General features: G+C 42.4%; 1 protein-coding gene and 1 long non-coding RNA gene across 17 annotated transcripts in view; one reads left to right on the forward strand and one right to left on the reverse strand.

The window, feature by feature from the left end:
• The window catches only part of LOC127933054 (calcium/calmodulin-dependent protein kinase kinase 1-like), a 257,072-nt gene that overhangs the window by 166,611 nt on the left and 70,293 nt on the right, over positions 1 to 20,168 (reverse strand). For both annotated transcript variants that reach the window (XM_052529356.1, XM_052529355.1), the window contains exons 3-4: positions 17,168 to 17,215; positions 11,834 to 11,887 (exon numbers count right to left, since the gene is read on the reverse strand). In XM_052529356.1, the coding sequence (XP_052385316.1) occupies positions 11,834 to 11,887; positions 17,168 to 17,215 (102 nt within the window). The remainder of the gene's footprint in view (positions 1 to 11,833; positions 11,888 to 17,167; positions 17,216 to 20,168) is intronic.
• LOC127933056 (uncharacterized) overlaps positions 1 to 20,168 on the forward strand; it is a 42,775-nt gene that overhangs the window by 11,683 nt on the left and 10,924 nt on the right. The gene's annotated exons all lie outside the window — the stretch shown is intronic.

A 20,168-nucleotide genomic window follows, 5' to 3' on the forward strand; every position in this document is an offset into this window, starting at 1 on the left:
TGAGGAATTGAAAAACTGTATGGTTGAAAGAGATGGGGCAAACTGAGTGGCTAATAAGTCTGGCTGCACATCTGACCGGTTGACTTATTGCAAATTGAGAAATTATGTGACATAATGTGACTATTATGTATTATGAAGCCAAGATCAATTACATAAAGAATGACGTAAAAAAAAAACTTGAGTACTTTAAATGAAATTATGGTCTTAATGACAAATTCAACTCTATCATTCATCGAAACAGATGGCATATTCATCACAAAACCATTTGATGTTGCCAATTATTTTAATGATTACTTAATTGGCAGAAAGTCAGAAAACTTGGCAGGAAATGCCAAAAAATGAACAGTGAGCCATCGCACACATGCATAAAAAAACAAATAATGAGGAAAAAAAAGAAAAGCATTGCAAGTTTGAATTTTGTAAAGTTAGTGTGAGAGAGGTGGATTTTTTTGTTTGTTATCGATCAAAATTGACAAACCTCCTGGCATTGATAACTTAGATGGAAAGCTACTGAAGATGGTAGCTGACTCTATAGCCACTCCTATCTCTCATATCTTTAATCTGAAACGAGAGGAAAGTCTTTGTCCTCAGGCCTGGAGGGAAGCCAAAGTCATTCCTCTACCCAAGAGTGGTAAAGCGGCCTTTACTGGTTCTAACAGCAGACCAATCATCTTGCTGCCAGCTCTTAACAAACTGTTGGAAAAAATGTTGCTTGACCAAATACAATGCTATTGTCTGTAAACAAATTAACAACAGACTTCCAGCATGCTTATAGACAAGGGCACTCAATGTGTACTGCACTGACACAAATGACTGATGATTGGTTGAAAGATATTGATAGTAAGAAGATTGTTGGAGCTGTACTGTTAGATTTCAGTGCAGCCTTTGATATTATTGACCATAACGTGTTGTTTAGAAAATGCACATTACCGGTCAAAAGATTTAGAACACCTACTCATTCAAGGGTTTTTCTTTATTTTTACTATTTTCTACATTGTATAATAATAGTGCAGGCATCAGAACTATGAAATAACACATATGGAATCATGTAGTAACCAAAAAAACATTAAACAAATAAAAATATATTTGAGATTTGAGATTCTTCAAATAGCCACCATTTGCATTGATGACAGCCTTGCACACTCTTTCTGTCAACCAGCTTCATGAGGTAGTCACCTGGAATGCATTTCAATTAACAGGTGTGACTTCTTAAAAGTTAATTTGTGGAATTACTTTCCATCTTAATGCGTTTGAGCCAATCAGTTGTGTTGTGACAAGGTAGGGATGGTATACAGAAGATAGCCCTATTTGGGCAAATACAACGTCCATATTATGGCAAGAACAGCTCAAATAAGCAGAGAGAAACAACAATCCATCATTACTTTGAGAAATGAAGGCCAGTCAATACGGAAAATGTCTTCAAGTGCAGTCGCAAAAACCATCAAGCGCTATGATGAAACTAGCTCTCTTGAGGACCGATACAGGAAAGGAAGACCCAGAGTTACCTCTGCTGCAGAGGATAAGTTCATTAGAGTTACCAGCCTCAGAAATTGCAGCCCAAATAAATACTTCACAGAGTTCAAGTAACAGACACAACTCAACATCAACTGTTCAGAGGAGACTGCGTGAATCAGGCCTTCATGGTCGAATTTCTGCATAGGAACCACTACTAAAGGACACCAATAATAAGAAGAGACTTGCTTGGGCCAAGAAACAGGAGCAATGGACATTAGACCGGTGGAAATTTGTCCTTTGGTCTGATGAGTCCATTTGGAGATTTTTGATTCCAACACCAGTCTCAACGTCGAACAGTGAAGACGTGACTCCGGGATGCTGGCCTTCTAGGCAGAGTTGCAAAGAAAAAGCCATATCTCAGACTGGCCAATAAAAAGAAAAGATGGGCAAAAGAACACAGACACTGGACAAAGGAACTCTGCCTAGAAGGCCAGCATCCCGGAGTCGCCTCTTCACTGTTGACGTTGAGACTGGACAGAGGAACTCTGCCTAGAAGGCCAGCATCCCGGAGTCTCCTCTTCACTGTTGATGTTGAGACGGGTGATTTGCTGGTACTATTTAATGAAGCTGCCAGTTGAGGACTTGTGAGACGTCTGTTTCTCAAACTAGACACTCTAATGTACTTGTCCTCTTGCTCAGTTGTGCACCCCGGCCTCCCACTTAAATTTATAAACTTGGACTAGCTAACACAACACGCCATTGGAACACAGGAGTGATGGTTGCTGATAATGGGCCACTGTACGCCTATGTAGATATTCCATAAAATATCAGCCGTTTCCATCTAGAATATTCATTTACAACATAAAAAATGTCTACACTGTATTTCTGATCAATTTTATGTTATTTTAATGGACAAAAATGTGTTTTTCATATAAAAACAAGGCCATTTCTAAGTGACCCCAAACTTTTGAACGGTAGTGTATGTGGGAACTCCTTCAAGACTGTTGGAAAAGCATTCCAGGTGAAGCTGATTGAGAGAATACTAAGAGTGTGCAAAGCTGTCATCAAGGCAAAGGGTGGCAACCTTGAAGAATCTCAAATCTCAAATATATTTAGCTTTGTTTAACACTTTCTTGGTTACTACGTGATTCCATGTGTGTCATTTCATAGTTTGATGTCTTCACTACTACTCTACAATGTAGAAAATAAGAAACAATTAAGAAAAACCCTTGAATGAATAGGTGATCTAAAACGGTTGACCGGTAGTGTATGTGTTATAGCTTTTCAACATCTGCCATATCGTGGATTCAGAGCTATCTATGATAAACATGTCAAGTGTGGTGTACCACAGGGCAGTTGTCTAGGTCCTGTGGGGTCCTCCTCTATTTTTACCAATGACCTGACACTTGCTTTAAACAACACCTGTGTGTCCATGTATGCTGAATATTCAACCATGTATGTGTCAGCAACCACATTTAGTGAAATCACTGAAACTTATAACAAAGAATTGCAGTCTGTTTTGGAATGGGTGGCCAGTAATAAACTGGTTGTTTAAAATTAAGAGCATTGTATTTGGTACAAATGATTCCCTACACTCTAGACCTCACCTGAATCTGGTAATGAAAGGTGTGGCTGTTGAGAGCTTTACGGAGAATTCCTTCGACTTCATGGCTTGTTTTTTTCTCTGACATGCACTGTCAACGGTGGGACCTTACATAGACAGGTGTGTGCCTTTCCAAATCATGTCCAATGAACTGAATTTACCACAGTGGACTCAAATCAAGTTGTAAAAACATCTCAAGGATGATCAATGGAAACAGGATGCACCTGAGCTCAATTTCGAGTTTCAAAGCAAAATCTGTTTCCGCTATGTCATTATGAGGTATTGCGTGTAGATTGAAGAAAAATATATATTTGATCAATTTTAGAATAAGGTTGTAACGTAACAAAATGTGGAAGCGGTCTGAATAGTTTCTGAATGCACTGTTAATGTTAAATAAAAAACATTAAATAATAAAAGACCCAGGGTTTTCCTGATGGACAATCTCAACAGATAACCCAGGGTTCTCCTGATGGACAATCTCAACAGATAAAATACCCAGGGTTCTCTGGATGGACAATCTCAACAGATAAAAGCCCCAGGGTTCTCCTGATGGACAATCTCAACAGATAAAAGACCCAGGGATCTCCTGATAGACAATCTCAACAGATAAAAGACCCAGGGTTCTCCTGATGGACTATCTCAACAGATAAAAGACCCATGGTTCTCCTGATGGACAATCTCAACAGATAAAAGACCCAGGGTTCTCCTGATGGACAATCTCAACAGATAAAAGACCCAGGGATCTCCTGATGGACAATCTCAACAGATAAAAGACCCAGGGTTCTCCTGATGGACAATCTCAACAGATAAAAGACCCAGGGTTCTCCTGATGGACAATCTCAACAGATAAAATACCCAGGGTTCTCCTGATGGACAATCTCAACAGATACAAGACCCAGGGATCTCCTGATGGACAATCTCAACAGATAAAAGACCCAGGGATCTCCTGATGGACAATCTCAACAGATAAAAGACCCAGGGTTCTCTTGATGGACAATCTCAACAGATAAAAGACCCATGGTTCTCCTGATGGACAATCTCAACAGATAAAAGACCCAGGGTTCTCCTGATGGACAATCTCAACAGATAAAAGACCCAGGGTTTTCCTGATGGACAATCTCAACAGATAAAAGACCCAGGGTTCTCCTGATGGACAATCTCAACAGATAAAAGACCCAGGGTTCTCCTGATGGACAATCTCAACAGATAAAAGACCCAGGGATCTCCTGATGGACAATCTCAACAGATAAAAGACCCAGGGATCTCCTGATGGACAATCTCAACAGATAAAAGACCCAGGGTCTCCTGATGGACTATCTCAACAGATAAAAGACCCAGGGTTCTCCTGATGGACAATCTCAACAGATAAAAGACCCAGGGTTCTCCCGATGGACTATATCAACAGATAAAAGATCCAGGGATCTCCTGATGGACAATCTCAACAGATAAAAGATCCAGGGATCTCCTGATGGACAATCTCAACAGATAGAAGACCCAGGGATCTCCTGATGGACAATCTCAACAGATAAAAGACACAGGGTTCTCCTGATGGACAATCTCAACAGATAAAAGACCAAGGGATCTCCTGATGGACAATCTCAACAGATAAAAGACACAGGGTTCTCCTGATGGACAATCTCAACAGATAAAAGACACAGGGTTCTCCTGATGGACAATCTCAACAGATAAAAGACCCAGGGATCTCCTGATGGACAATCTCAACAGATAAAAGACCCAGGGTTCTCCTGATGGAAAATCTCAACAGATAAAAGACACAGGGTTCTGCTGATGGACAATCTCAACAGAAAAAAGACCCAGGGTTCTCCTGATGGACAATCTCAACAGATAAAAGACACAGGGTTCTCCTGATGGACAATCTCAACAGATAAAAGTAATATTCCTAAAGGGAACCAACTGCTAAGAGCCATGCAGAATCTACATTCTACACCAAAAATATATATATTTATTTCTTGCGTTCAAGGACGATTTGCATTGCTGACGACTTGAGAAGCTTCGGTTTGTCAGAGCAGAGCCAGGGAAGATGGGGAAGACAAAGAGAAGAGAAAGTCATGAATATTTAAAAGGTGTGTCAGGGGAAAGCTATGCAGGCAAAACGGTGTGTGTGTGTGTTTGTGCATGTCAAAACTACACTTCACAGGCTTAACTGCTGTTTGTTAAACACCAGCAGACAGGGAGCGTACTACCACTACTACTACTACTACACTACTACTACTACTACTACTACTACTACTACAACTACTACTACTACTACTACCACTACTACTACTACTACTACAATTACTACTACTACTACTACTACAATTACTACTACTACTACTACTACTACTACTACTACTACTACAATTACTACTACTACTACTACTACAATTACTACTACTCCTATTACTACAATTACTACTACTACTACAACTACTACTACTACTACTACTACTACTACAATTACTACTACTACTACTACAGTTACTACTACTACTACAGTTACTACTACTACTACTACTACTACTACTATACTACTACTACTACTACTACTACTACTACTACTACTACTACTACTACAATTACTACTACTACTACTACTACAATTACTACTACTACTACTACTACTACAATTACTACTACTACTATTACTACAATTACTACTACTACTACAATTACTACTACTACTACTACTACTACTACAATTACTACTACTACTACTACTACTACAGTTACTACTACTACTACTACTACTATACTACTACTACTACTACTACTACTACTACTACTACTACTACTACTACTACTACTACTACTACTACTACTACTACTACTACTACTACTACTACTACTACTACTACTACTACTACTACTACTACTACTACTACTACAATTACTACTACTACTACTACTACAATTACTACTACTACTATTACTACAATTACTACTACTACTACAATTACTACTACTACTACTACTACTACTACTACAATTACTACTACTACTACTACTACTACAGTTACTACTACTACTACTACTACTACTACTACTACAATTACTACTACTACTACTACTACAATTACTACTACTACTACTACTACTACTACTACTACTACAATTACTACTACTACTACTACTACAATTACTACTACTACTATTACTACAATTACTACTACTACTACAATTACTACTACTACTACTACTACTACTACTACAATAACTACTACTACTACTACTACTACTACAGTTACTACTACTACTACTACTACTACTACAATTTCATTCAAAAACTTATTTCATTGAATGCATTTATTAGGTTTTATTAGGTTTCTTGTTTTTCAATCAACCAACAAAACACATTCCACATTCACAGATGTGACAAGCTTAAAAAAATAAAAAAAAATTAAAGTTTGAATTGACGTTTTAAATGACACAACGGAACCCGCTCTGTTTCCAGTGGTCTAGTGTCCAGCTGACAGTCAATCCCTCTCTGAAGCAACCTCACATCCTTATTCATGTCCCTTTTATCCTCCATTCATGACGGCAGACACGTTGAGGACAGACAGCAGCAGTTGGAAGTCATTAGGAGTTCTTCACAGTGTGTTAAGGTGTGTATCCACCACGCCAGAGTCAAGGGAAAGACACTGTCCCTCTCAGCACATGATCAGGGAGCTGTGCCCTCCCCAACACAGAACCATTTCCCATGAGCATTAGCAGTATGACATTAGGAGAGAGAGAAAGACTACTCTGCAGGTTGGGTTGATGATGGACACAGAACCATTTCCCATGAGCATTAGCAGTATGACATTAGGAGAGAGAGAAAGACTACTTTGCAGGTTGGGTTGATGATGGACACAGAACCATTTCCCATGAGCCTTAGCAGTATGTCTGTCCAGCTGAAAAATCTGGACCCCTACAAATCAGCTGGGCTAGACAATCTGGACCCTTTCTTTCTAAAATTATCTGCCGAAATTGTTGCCACCCCTTTTACTAGCCTGTTCAACCTCTCTTTCGTGTCGTCTGAGATTCCCAAAGATTGGAAAGCAGCTGCGGTCATCCCCCTCTTCAAAGGGGGGGACACTCTTGACCCAAACTGCTACAGGCCTATATCTATCCTACCATGCATTTCTAAGGTCTTCGAAAGCCAAGTCAACAAACAGATTACCGACAATTTAGAATCTCACCATTTCGCAACACAGGGACTGCGGTTGAAAATTAGCCGGCTGGCTAAAACCGGCACTTTTACTGAAACGTTGATTAATGTGCACTGTCCCTGTAAAAATAAAATAAACTAAACTAAACTAAACCATACCTTCTCTGCTATGCAATCTGGTTTCAGAGCTGGTCATGGGTGCACCTCAGCCACGCTCAAGGTCCTAAACGATATCTTAACCGCCATCGATAAGAAACATTACTGTGCAGCCGTATTCATTGATCTGGCCAAGGCTTTCGACTCTGTCAACCACCACATCCTCATCGGCAGACTCTACAGCCTTGGTTTCTCAAATGATTGCCTCGCCTGGTTCACCAACTACTTCTCTGATAGAGTTCAGTGTGTCAAATCGGAGGGTCTGCTGTCCGGACCTCTGGCAGTCTCTATGGGGGTGCCACAGGGTTCAATTCTTGGACCGACTCTCTTCTCTGTATACATCAATGAGGTCGCTATTGCTGCTGGTGAGTTCCTGATCCACCTCTACGCAGACGACACCATTCTGTATACTTCCGGCCCTTCTTTGGACACTGTGTTAACAACCCTCCAGGCAAGCTTCAATGCCATTCAACTCTCCTTCCGTGGCCTCCAATTGCTCTTAAATACAAGTAAAACTAAATGCATGCTCTTCAACCGATCGCTACCTGCACCTACCCGCCTGTCCAACATCACTACTCTGGACGGCTCTGACTTAGAATACGTGGACAACTACAAATACTTAGGTGTCTGGTTAGACTGTAAACTCTCCTTCCAGACCCATATCAAACATCTCCAATCCAAAGTTAAATCTAGAATTGGCTTCCTATTTCGCAACAAAGCATCCTTCACTCATGCTGCCAAACATACCCTTGTAAAACTGACCATCCTACCAATCCTCGACTTTGGCGATGTCATTTACAAAATAGCCTCCAATACCCTACTCAACAAATTGGATGCAGTCTATCACAGTGCAATCCGTTTTGTCACCAAAGCCCCATATACTACCCACCATTGCGACCTGTACGCTCTCGTTGGCTGGCCCTCGCTTCATACTCGTCGCCAAACCCACTGGCTCCATGTCATCTACAAGACCCTGCTAGGTAAAGTCCCCCCTTATCTCAGCTCGCTGGTCACCATAGCATCTCCCACCTGTAGCACACGCTCCAGCAGGTATATCTCTCTAGTCACCCCCAAAACCAATTCTTCCTTTGGCCGCCTCTCCTTCCAATTCTCTGCTGTCAATGACTGGAACGAACTACAAAAATCTCTGAAACTGGAAACACTTATCTCCCTCACTAGCTTTAAGCACCAACTGTCAGAGCATCTTACAGATTACTGCACCTGTACAGAGCCCAGCTATAATTTAGCCCAAACAACTACCTCTTTCACAACTGTATTTAATTAATTAATTTATTTTGCTCCTTTGCACCCCATTATTTTTATTTCTACTTTGCACATTCTTCCATTGCAAAACTACCATTCCAGTGTTTTACTTGCTATATTGTATTTACTTTGCCACCATGGCCTTTTTTGCCTTTACCTCCCTTCTCACCTAATTTGCTCACATTGTATATAGACTTGTTTATACTGTATTATTGACTGTATGTTTGTTTTACTCCATGTGTAACTCTGTGTCGTTGTATCTGTCGAACTTTGCTTTATCTTGGCCAGGTCGCAATTGTAAATGAGAACTTGTTCTCAACTTGCCTACCTGGTTAAATAAAGGTAAAATAAAATAAAATAAATGTCATTAGGAGAGAGAGAAAGACTACTCTGCAGGTTGGGTTGATGATGGACTATGAATGTTGGGTGCTTGTCTATCTGTCTGTATCCACCTGTCTATACTGTCTGTCCGTCTGCTACTGTTTATAGTGATACATCTCCTCCAACCCTTCTACTGTTTATAGTGATACATCTCCTCCAACCCTTCTACTGTTTATAGTGATACATCTCTTCCAACCCTTCTACTGTTTATAGTGATACATCTCCTCCAACCCTTCTACTGTTTATAGTGATACATCTCCTCCAACCCTTCTACTGTTTATAGTGATACATCTCCTCCAACCCTTCTACTGTTTATAGTGATACATCTCCTCCAACTTTTCTACTGTTTATAGTGATACATCTCCTCCAACCCTTCTACTGCTACTGGCATGAACCCCACGGACTGTTGTCTATGTCGTGCTCTAGCATGAACTCCACGGACTGTTGCCTATGTCGTGCTCTAGCATGAACTCCACGGACTGTTGTCTATGTCGTGCTCTAGCATGAACTCCACGGACTGTTGTCTATGTCGTGCTCTAGCATGAACTCCACGGACTGTTGTCTATGTCGTGCTCTAGCATGAACTCCACGGACTGTTGTCTATGTCGTGCTCTAGCATGAACTCCACGGACTGTTGTCTATGTCGTGCTCTAGCATGAACTCCACGGACTGTTGTCTATGTCGTGCTCTAGCATGAACCCCACGGACTGTTGTCTATGTCGTGCTCTAGCATGAACTCCACGGACTGTTGTCTATGTCGTGCTCTAGCATGAACTCCACGGACTGTTGTCTATGTCGTGCTCTAGCATGAACTCCACGGACTGTTGTCTATGTCGTGCTCTAGCATGAACTCCACGGACTGTTGCCTATGTCGTGCTCTCGCATGAACTCCACGGACTGTTGCCTATGTCGTGCTCTAGCATGAACTCCACCTCATCCTAACGGCCACGGCTTTATTTCATTGGCCCGTGTGTTTATGCAACTTTCAAAAAGGATTCCACCAATCTGATAACCCCTCAGTGACAGAAACTATACCACAAAAGTGTATTTTGAACACTCAAAAGATCTGGGCACAGCAGAGCTTTAGAGGAAGTGATTAGAGCGACTACCATACTCATGGAAAACAGTCTACGATAGACTGTAGATTGTAACGTGCAAAACTGGACAACAACAACAAAATCACAAAATAATCTATTGCAAAATCTGTTACAGCGAAGCCTTTCTTGTTGTCCAGCATCTTTACCATTAGAAGGTTACTGGTAGTCTGTGTGAGGATGTATAACAGAGCTCCCACCTTGAGCTCTCACTGTGGACACAGATGTACAGATCCAAGTCTGGAATGCCTGGAAATATAATTAAATCCTGTGCTTGCCTCTTCTTCCTCATGTTACATTACATTTGAGTCACTTAGCAGACGCTCTTCTCCAGAGCGACTTCCAGTTGCGATGTCATACATTTTTGTTGTTGTGATGTCATACATTTTTGTTGTTGTGATGTCATACATTTTTGTTGTTGTGATGTCATACATTTTTGCTGTTGTGATGTCATACATTTTTGTTGTTGTGATGTCATACATTTTTGTTGTTGTGATGTCATACATTTTTGCTGTTGTGATGTCATACATTTTTGTTGTTGTGATGTCATACATTTTTGTTGTTGTGATGTCATACATTTTTGTTGTTGTGATGTCATACATTTTTGTTGTTGTGATGTCATACTTTTTTGATGCCAATCTCTCTCATCTCTCTCCCCCTATCTCTCGCTCTGTCCCCCTCCTCTCTCCACCCCCCACCCCTCTCTCATTCTGTCCCTTTCTCTCTCTCAGTACCTCTGCATCCATCTCTCTCTCCTTTTCTCTCTCTCTCTTTCTCTCACCACCCTCTCTCCCCCTATCTCTCGCTCTGTCCCCAACCTCTCTCCACCCCCCCTCTCTCATTCTGTCCCTTTCTCTCTCTCAGTACCTCTGCATCCATCTCTCTCTCCTTTTCTCTCTCTCTCTTTCTCTCACCACCCTCTCTCCCCCTATCTCTCGCTCTGTCCCCCTCCTCTCTCCACCAAACCCACTGGCTCCATGTCATCTACAAGACCCTGCAAGACCCTCTCTCATTCTGTCCCTTTCTCTCTCTCAGTACCTCTGCATCCATCTCTCTCTCTCCAGATGAGACCAGTCTGTCTCTGATTTGAACCATGCAATCTGTCCGTGCATTTACAGTACAGGCCACATCTCACTGTCAGCATGAGCACTAAGACGGGGAACGGAGAACCCGTTCTGATGTGATCGCTTTGCATCGACACCGCTGACGTGAATCACAAACATGCACACGCAGTTATGCGCTACACACACACGCGCGCGCGAGCAGCACACACACACACACACACACACACACACACACACACACACACACACACACACACGCACACACACACTCACACACACACACACACACGCGCGCGCGCGCACACACATGCACACACACACACACACATGCACACGCACGCACACACGCACACACACACACACACATGCACACGCACGCACACACAAACACAGGGGACGGACAACTAAGACAGTGTGCAGGTAGATAAAGGCCTTGAGTTGGGCCATTATCATTTCAAGCTACTAAAACGTTCCACTTCACAGAGAGCTGAAAATGGTTGATGGATCATAATTGACTCCTTTTACAAGTGGAAAGAGGGCTAACACACACACACACACACACACACACACACACACACACACACACACACACACACACACACACACACACACACACACACACACACACACACACACACACAACCAAACAAACACGCTGGTCACTTACATAGTGATTGTCATCATTGTCATTGTAGACCAGTTTGACAACCCCGTAGGAGCCCTGCAAAGTCACAGGAGAGGAGAGAGACATGTCAATAATGCAGCATATTTAGTCCATCTCTCTATGTTATTATAGTGTATCTCTATGTTATTATAGTGTATCTCTATGTTATTATAGTGTATCTCTCTATGTTATTATAGTGTATCTCTATGTTATTATAGTGTTATTATAGTGTATCTCTCTATGTTATTATAGTGTATCTCTATGTTATTATAGTGTTATTATAGTGTATCTCTCTATGTTATTATAGTGTATCTCTCTATGTTATTATAGTGTATCTCTATGTTATTATAGTGTATCTCTCTATGTTATTATAGTGTATATCTATGTTATTATAGTGTATCTCTGTGTTATTATAGTGTATCTGTCTATGTTATTATAGTGTATCTCTGTGTTATTATAGTGTATCTGTCTATGTTATTAGAGTGTTATTATAGTGTATCTCTATGTTATTATAGTGTTTCTCTCTATGTTATTATAGTGTATCTCTATGTTATTATAGTGTATCTCTATGTTATTATAGTGTATCTCTGTGTTATTATAGTGTATCTCTATGTTATTATAGTGTATCTCTATGTTATTATAGTGTATCTCTGTGTTATTATAGTGTATCTCTATGTTATTATAGTGTATCTCTATGTTATTTATTATAGTGTATCTCTATGTTATTATAGTGTATCTCTATGTTATTATAGTGTATCTCTATGTTATTATAGTGTATCTCTATGTTATTATAGTGTATCTCTGTGTTATTATAGTGTATCTCTGTGTTATTATAGTGTATCTCTATGTTATTATAGTGTATCTCTATGTTATTATAGTGTATCTCTATGTTATTATAGTGTATCTCTATGTTATTATAGTGTTATTATCTCTATGTTATTATAGTGTATATCTATGTTATTATAGTGTATCTCTGTGTTATTATAGTGTATCTCTGTGTTATTATAGTGTATCTCTGTGTTATTATAGTGTATCTCTATATTATTATAGTGTATCTCTATATTATTATAGTGTATCTCTATGTTATTATAGTGTATCTCTGTGTTATTACAGTTTATCTCTATGTTATTATAGTGTATCTCTATGTTATTATAGTGTATCTCTATGTTATTATAGTGTATCTCTGTGTTATTATAGTGTATCTCTATGTTATTATAGTGTATCTCTATGTTATTATAGTGTATCTCTGTGTTATTACAGTTTATCTCTATGTTATTATAGTGTATCTCTATGTTATTATAGTGTATCTCTATATTATTATAGTGTATCTCTGTGTTATTATAGTGTATCTCTATGTTATTATAGTGTTTCTCTCTATGTTATTAGAGTGTTATTATAGTGTATCTCTATGTTATTATAGTGTATCTCTGTGCTATTATAGTGTATCTCTATGTTATTATAGTGTATCTCTATGTTATTATAGTGTATTTCTCTATGTTATTATAGTGTATCTCTATGTTATTATAGTGTTATTATAGTGTATCTCTCTATGTTATTATAGTGTATCTCTCTATGTTATTATAGTGTATCTCTATGTTATTATAGTGTATCTCTATGTTATTATAGTGTATCTATGTGTTATTATAGTGTATCTCTATGTTATTATAGTGTATCTCTATGTTATTATAGTGTATCTCTATGTTATTATAGTGTATCTATGTGTTATTATAGTGTATCTCTATGTTATTATAGTGTATCTCTATGTTATTATAGTGGTATTATAGTGTATCTCTGTGTTATTATAGTGTATCTCTCTATGTTATTATAGTGTATATCTATGTTATTATAGTGTATCTCTGTGTTATTATAGTGTATCTCTATGTTATTAGAGTGTTTCTCTCTATGTTATTATAGTGTATCTCTCTATGTTATTATAGTGTATCTCTATGTTATTAGAGTGTTTCTCTCTATGTTATTATAGTGTATCTCTGTGTTATTATAGTGTTTCTCTCTATGTTATTATAGTGTATCTCTATGTTATTATAGTGTATCTCTCTATGTTATTATAGTGTATCTCTCTATGTTATTACAGAGTATCTCTGTTGGGTTCATCTAGTCTTAGTAGGTGTGGAATGAATCATCTGTGGAACGGAACACCTCCTAGAAATTCACCCCAGTCCCAGTCCCAGTGCCAGTCCCAGTCCCAGTCCCAGACCAAGTCCCAGTCCCAGTGCCAGTCCCAGTCCCAGACCCAGTCCCAGTCCCAGTCCCAGTCCCAGTCCCAGTCCCAGTCCCAGTCCCATCTCCAGTCCCAGTCCCATCTCCAGTCCCAGTCCCAGTCCCAGCGCCAGTCCCAGTCCCATCTCCAGTCCCAGTTCCAGTCCCAGTCCCAGCGCCAGTCCCAGTCCCAGTCCCAGTCCCAGTCCCAGCCCCAGTCCCATCTCCAGTCCCAGTCCCATCTCCAGTCCCAGTCCCAGTCCCAGCGCCAGTCCCAGTCCCAGTCCCAGTCCCAGCGCCAGTCCCAGTCCCAGTTCCAGTTCCAGTCCCAGTCCCAGCGCCAGTCCCAGTTCCAGTCCCAGTCCCAGTTCCAGTCCCAGTTCCAGTCCCAGTCCCAGCGCCAGTCCCAGTCCCAGTCCCAGTGCCAGTCCCAGTCCCAGTCCCAGTGCCAGTCCCAGTCCCAGCGCCAGTCCCAGTCCCAGTCCCAGTGCCAGTCCCAGTCCCAGCCCAGTCCCAGTCCCAGTCCCAGCGCCAGTCCCAGTCCCAGTCCCAGTTCCAGTCCCAGTCCCAGTCCCAGTGCTCTAAAGCATTCAGTAGTCAGAGGAAACAGGATGAGATCCTTCATGGACACGCTCTACCGTAGGATTCAAGTTCACATCAAAGCAGCGTGACTCGTCCAGAGGCTTTCATGAGACAGGAGACAGACAGTACATATAGCCTGAGGGATCATTCTTAAGAGAAACCACTTGTTGGATTAGGAGACAGACAGTACATATAGCCTGAGGGATCATTCTTAAGAGAAACCACTTGTTGGATTAGGAGACAGACAGTACATATAGCCTGAGGAATCATTCTTAAGAGAAACCACTGGGTGGATTAGGAGACAGACAGTACATTCTTAAGAGAAACCACTTGTTGGATTAGGAGACAGACAGTACATATAGCCTGAGGGATCATTCTTAAGAGAAACCACTTGTTGGATTAGGAGACAGACAGTACAAATAGCCTGAGGGATCATTCTTAAGAGAAACCACTGGGTGGATTAGGAGACAGCTAATCTCTAGTGGACAGACGCGCATAACATATCATTTGGACAAATCACGATTTCGCATCTTTTCAAATTTCGGAAGGGGAGGGAACATTTGACCCATAGGCTTGCCTGTAAGTTGTAGAGAGTGTGGGGTGGAGCTACGACCTTGCTTTAGCTCCTCTTTCTAGTACATGTTCTAACACATCTCCCCTCCAAGATGAAGAGGTAGCCAGCTAGAGAATACTATGGACCGACTGGAGCCCCCGTGGATACCCCTAGGACTCTAATATGAGCTATAGAGGGAACAGCTACGACTGAACATCTAAAAGATGGCCGTCTTCTATTGATGGTCAGGCCCTTTACATTTACATTTGGTGCATTCACCTTATGGAGATTGTCACAAAAGCCTTTCCTGATTGACAAGGCAGACCCAGACAGACCCAGACAGAGACAGACCCAGACAGAGATAGACCCAGACAGAGATAGACCCAGACAGAGATAGACCCAGACAGATCCAGACAGACACAGACCCAGACAGAGATAGACCCAGACAGAGATGGACCCAGACAAAGATGGACCCAGACAGATCCAGACAGAGATAGACCCAGACAGACCCAGACAGACACAGACCCAGACAGAGATAGACCCAGACAGACCCAGACAGACCCAGACAGACACAGACCCAGACAGACACAGACCCAGACAGAGATAGACCCAGACAGAGGTAGACCCAGACAGAGATTGATCCAGACAGAGATTGATCCAGACAGACCCAGACAGACACAGACCCAGACAGAGATAGACCCAGACAGAGATAGACCCAGACAGAGATAGACCCAGACAGATCCAGACAGACACAGACACAGACAGAGATAGACCCAGACAGAGGGGGCCCAGACAAAGATGGGACCCAGACAGATCCAGACAGAGATAGACCCAGACGGACCCAGACAGACACAGACCCAGAAAGAGATAGACCCAGACAGACCCAGACAGACACAGACCCAGACAGACACAGACCCAGACAGAGATAGACCCAGACAGAGATTGATCCAGACAGAGATTGATCCAGACAGACCCAGACAGACACAGACCCAGACAGACACAGACCCAGACAGACACAGACCCAGACAGAGATAGACCCAGACAGAGATAGACCCAGACAGAGATAGACCCAGACAGACCCAGACAGACACAGACCCAGACAGACAGAGATCCAGACAGAGATAGACCCAGACAGACCCAGACAGACACAGACCCAGACAGAGATAGACCCAGACAGAGATAGACCCAGACAGACACAGACCCAGACAGACACAGACCCAGACAGAGATAGACCCAGACAGAGATTGATCCAGACAGACCCAGACAGACACAGACCCAGACAGAGACAGACCCAGACAGAGATTGATCCAGACAGACCCAGACAGACACAGACCCAGACAGACACAGACCCAGACAGACACAGACCCAGACAGAGATAGACCCAGACAGAGATAGACCGAGACAGAGATTGATCCAGACAGACCCAGACAGACACAGACCCAGACAGACCCAGACAGACACAGACCCAGACAGAGATAGACCCAGACAGAGATAGACCCAGACAGAGATTGATCCAGACAGACCCAGACAGACACAGACCCAGACAGACACAGACCCAGACAGAGATAGACCCAGACAGAGATAGACCCAGACAGAGATAGACCCAGACAGAGATAGACCCAGACAGACACAGACCCAGACAGACACAGACCCAGACAGACACAGACCCAGACAGAGATAGACCCAGACAGAGATAGACCCAGACAGACCCAGACAAAGACAGTCCCAGACAGAGATAGACCCAGACAGACAGAGACAGAGGCAGCGCGCGGATAACACCAGCAGGGTTGACATAAGGTAATTGAACATGGGCTATTCCGCCCAGTGATAATATTGATTTGTCTTTGGTGTTAATCATAACAGACTGTATAATCAATGGGAGAGAGTTCAATACAACGGGGACACAATGGTAAAGAAACACGCTATATCAATATCAGAAAGAGAACAATTAAATCCAGGGTGTTCTGCGTTAGGTCTAGGCTCACCTTGCCGATCTCACTCTTCAGCTTGTACTGGTTCAGCTGGATACAGTCCTGAAGCAGGAAGAAGACAAGAAAAGGGAGAACATTTGTAAACGACAACATATGAAAGAAAGACATCCGCCCTGCGGAGAGAAATAGATGACTGAAATACAGCCTTGGACACATGAACAAAATGTTCTTCACCGCCGAGCTCATAGAGACGGCAGTAGTGATGTGTACGGTTACTCAATTCTGTTTACAGTCACAGATCAAATCAAATGTATTTATATAGCCCTTCTTACATCAGCTGATATCTCAACGTGCTGTACAGAAACCCAGCCTAAAAACCCAGAAGCACGGTGGCTGGGAAAAACTCCCTAGAAAGGTCAAAACCTAGAGAGGAACCAGGCTATGAGGGGTGGCCAGTCCTCTTCTGGCTGTGCCGGGTGGAGATTATAACAGAACATGGCCAAGATGTTCAAATGGTCATAAATGACCAGCAGGGTCAAATAATAATAATCACAGATCCATCACAGAGCTGTTTAAACGGATGATTCTGAGCTCCATAGCAACCACTGATACTGCATGCACTCGACCAGGGTCAGTCAACCAGGGACAAGGTAGAGAGAGGAGCCCTGCTCTGTTGGGTCGAGAGAGAGAGAGAGAGAGAGAGAGAGAGAGAGAGAGAGAGAGAGAGAGAGAGAGAGAGAGAGAGAGAGAGAGAGAGAGAGAGAGAGAGAGAGAGAGCAGAAAAGAAAATACAGCTATCCCTCCCTACTCAGAGGTCACAGCTATCCCTCCCTACCTCCCTACTCAGAGGAAACAGCTATCCCTCCCTACTCAGAGGTCACAGCTATCCCTCCCTACTCAGAGGACATAGCTATCCCTCCCTACTCAGAGGACACAGCTATCCCTCCCTACTCAGAGGAAACAGCTATCCCTCCCTACTCAGAGGACACAGCTATCCCTCCCTACTCAGAGGAAACAGCTATCCCTCCCTACTCAGAGGACACAGCTATCCCTCCCTACTCAGAGGAAACAGCTATCCCTCCCTACTCAGAGGACACAGCTATCCCTCCCTACTCAGAGGACACAGCTATCCCTCCCTACTCAGAGTACACAGCTATCCCTCCCTACTCAGGGGACACAGCTATCCCTCCCTACTCAGAGGACACAGCTATCCCTCCCTACTCAGAGGTCACAGCTATCCCTCCCTACTCAGAGGTCACAGCTATCCCTCCCTACTCAGGGGACACAGCTATCCCTCCCTACTCAGGGACACAGCTATCCCTCCCTACTCAGAGGACACAGCTATCCCTCCCTACTCAGAGGACACAGCTATCCCTCCCTACTCAGAGTACACAGCTATCCCTCCCTACTCAGGGGACACAGCTATCCCTCCCTACTCAGGGGACACAGCTATCCCTCCCTACTCAGAGGTCACAGCTATCCCTCCCTACTCAGAGGTCACAGCTATCCCTCCCTACTCAGGGGACACAGCTATCCCTCCCTACTCAGAGGTCACAGCTATCCCTCCCTACTCAGAGGACACAGCTATCCCTCCCTACTCAGGGGACACAGCTATCCCTCCCTACTCAGAGGACACAGCTATCCCTCCCTACTCAGAGGACACAGCTATCCCTCCCTACTCAGGGGACACAGCTATCCCTCCCTCCATTTCATCCATTCCTCCATCCCCCCATAACCTTTGATTTCATAATTTCTTGTCATGTGATGTATCTTACAGGGCGGCTGGATGTCATGTTCCTCATTCGGTAACTTCCTGTACGGGTTAACAGGGGTTGTGACCTGCAGGTCAGCATTTAATTGGACAGTGTATACCATGTGTATCATATACATATAACAAATACAACTTGAAACTACCATTCTATTATTGAAAACCTTTATTGACCCCAAAACTAGTATTGAATGAGGATAAAATGCTTACTAGAGCGCATTTCAAAATGATGCTAATGACTTTAGCATAATGTACTTTGGATGGTGTCCATATTAATCATGTCCTCAGAAACGGAGAATAAAAATGGTCTTCTTCTATAGAAATAGGTCCGGCCTCTCGCTAAATAGTCGATGTTCCTACCGTTCCTAGACCGCGGCAACATCATCTATCTGAACGCAGCTGTCACATCATTAACGCTGCTAGATACTGTCGTGTCTTTGGCTATGCCGGATTAAGTGCTATGACATGCTATTCTATAAAATAATTCCTCCACAATTAATATCACCTGATTGAGCTAATCATGTAAATGTAATTAACTAGAGAGTCGGGGCACCACAAAATAATATTTATAGAGCTGTTATCTTCCGAATAAACTCTTAAAGACCTAGTAATATTTTACATCAATAGCAGTCAATATCAGTCTCATCTGATCTGTAAATTATTTTATCTGCACGAACCCTGGCTAACAAGTTGAATCAGCAAAACAAAATTGGGTTGAATTATTTATTTACTAAATACCTAACTAATCACACAGAATTACACATACACACAATTAATCATAACTTGATTACAAATTCCGTCATAAAGGAAAACGTCCCTAGCGGGCGGAACAGATATGACAGCTTGTTACACAAAAGTAAATGGGCTGGGTTGAGTGAAAGAGCGGGAAGACTGAGGGACAAAGGGAAGAAGCGGGCTATCGTAAATACAGTATCTTATGCATTCTAAATTACCGCCCATTTGGAAAAGAAAAATGCTATAACTATTTACTCTGAGCTGTGCTTCGGTAGGTTGGTGGTAGATGGAAGGACGTGTTGCCCATCCGAGTCCTTTGAAGAATGTCTCTGGTGGTCAATTGGATACGTTGTAGTAACGTCGTTGTGTGGTATACTCGGTCTGTTCCTTCCTAACCTGCGTTTGCAGCTGCGGTTGCTAAGTCAACGGCTAGGAGGTATCACTTCTGTTGTGAATAAGAGTTCAAAGTTCATACCATTCGCAACCAAAGCTCACGCTGATGTTGGCTTCGTTCTGTAGTTATTATCTGAGCCATTCTGACATAGGACTGTC

Source organism: Oncorhynchus keta, chromosome 11 (assembly GCF_023373465.1).
Source record: "Oncorhynchus keta strain PuntledgeMale-10-30-2019 chromosome 11, Oket_V2, whole genome shotgun sequence".
Classification (NCBI taxonomy): Eukaryota; Metazoa; Chordata; class Actinopteri; order Salmoniformes; family Salmonidae; genus Oncorhynchus; species Oncorhynchus keta.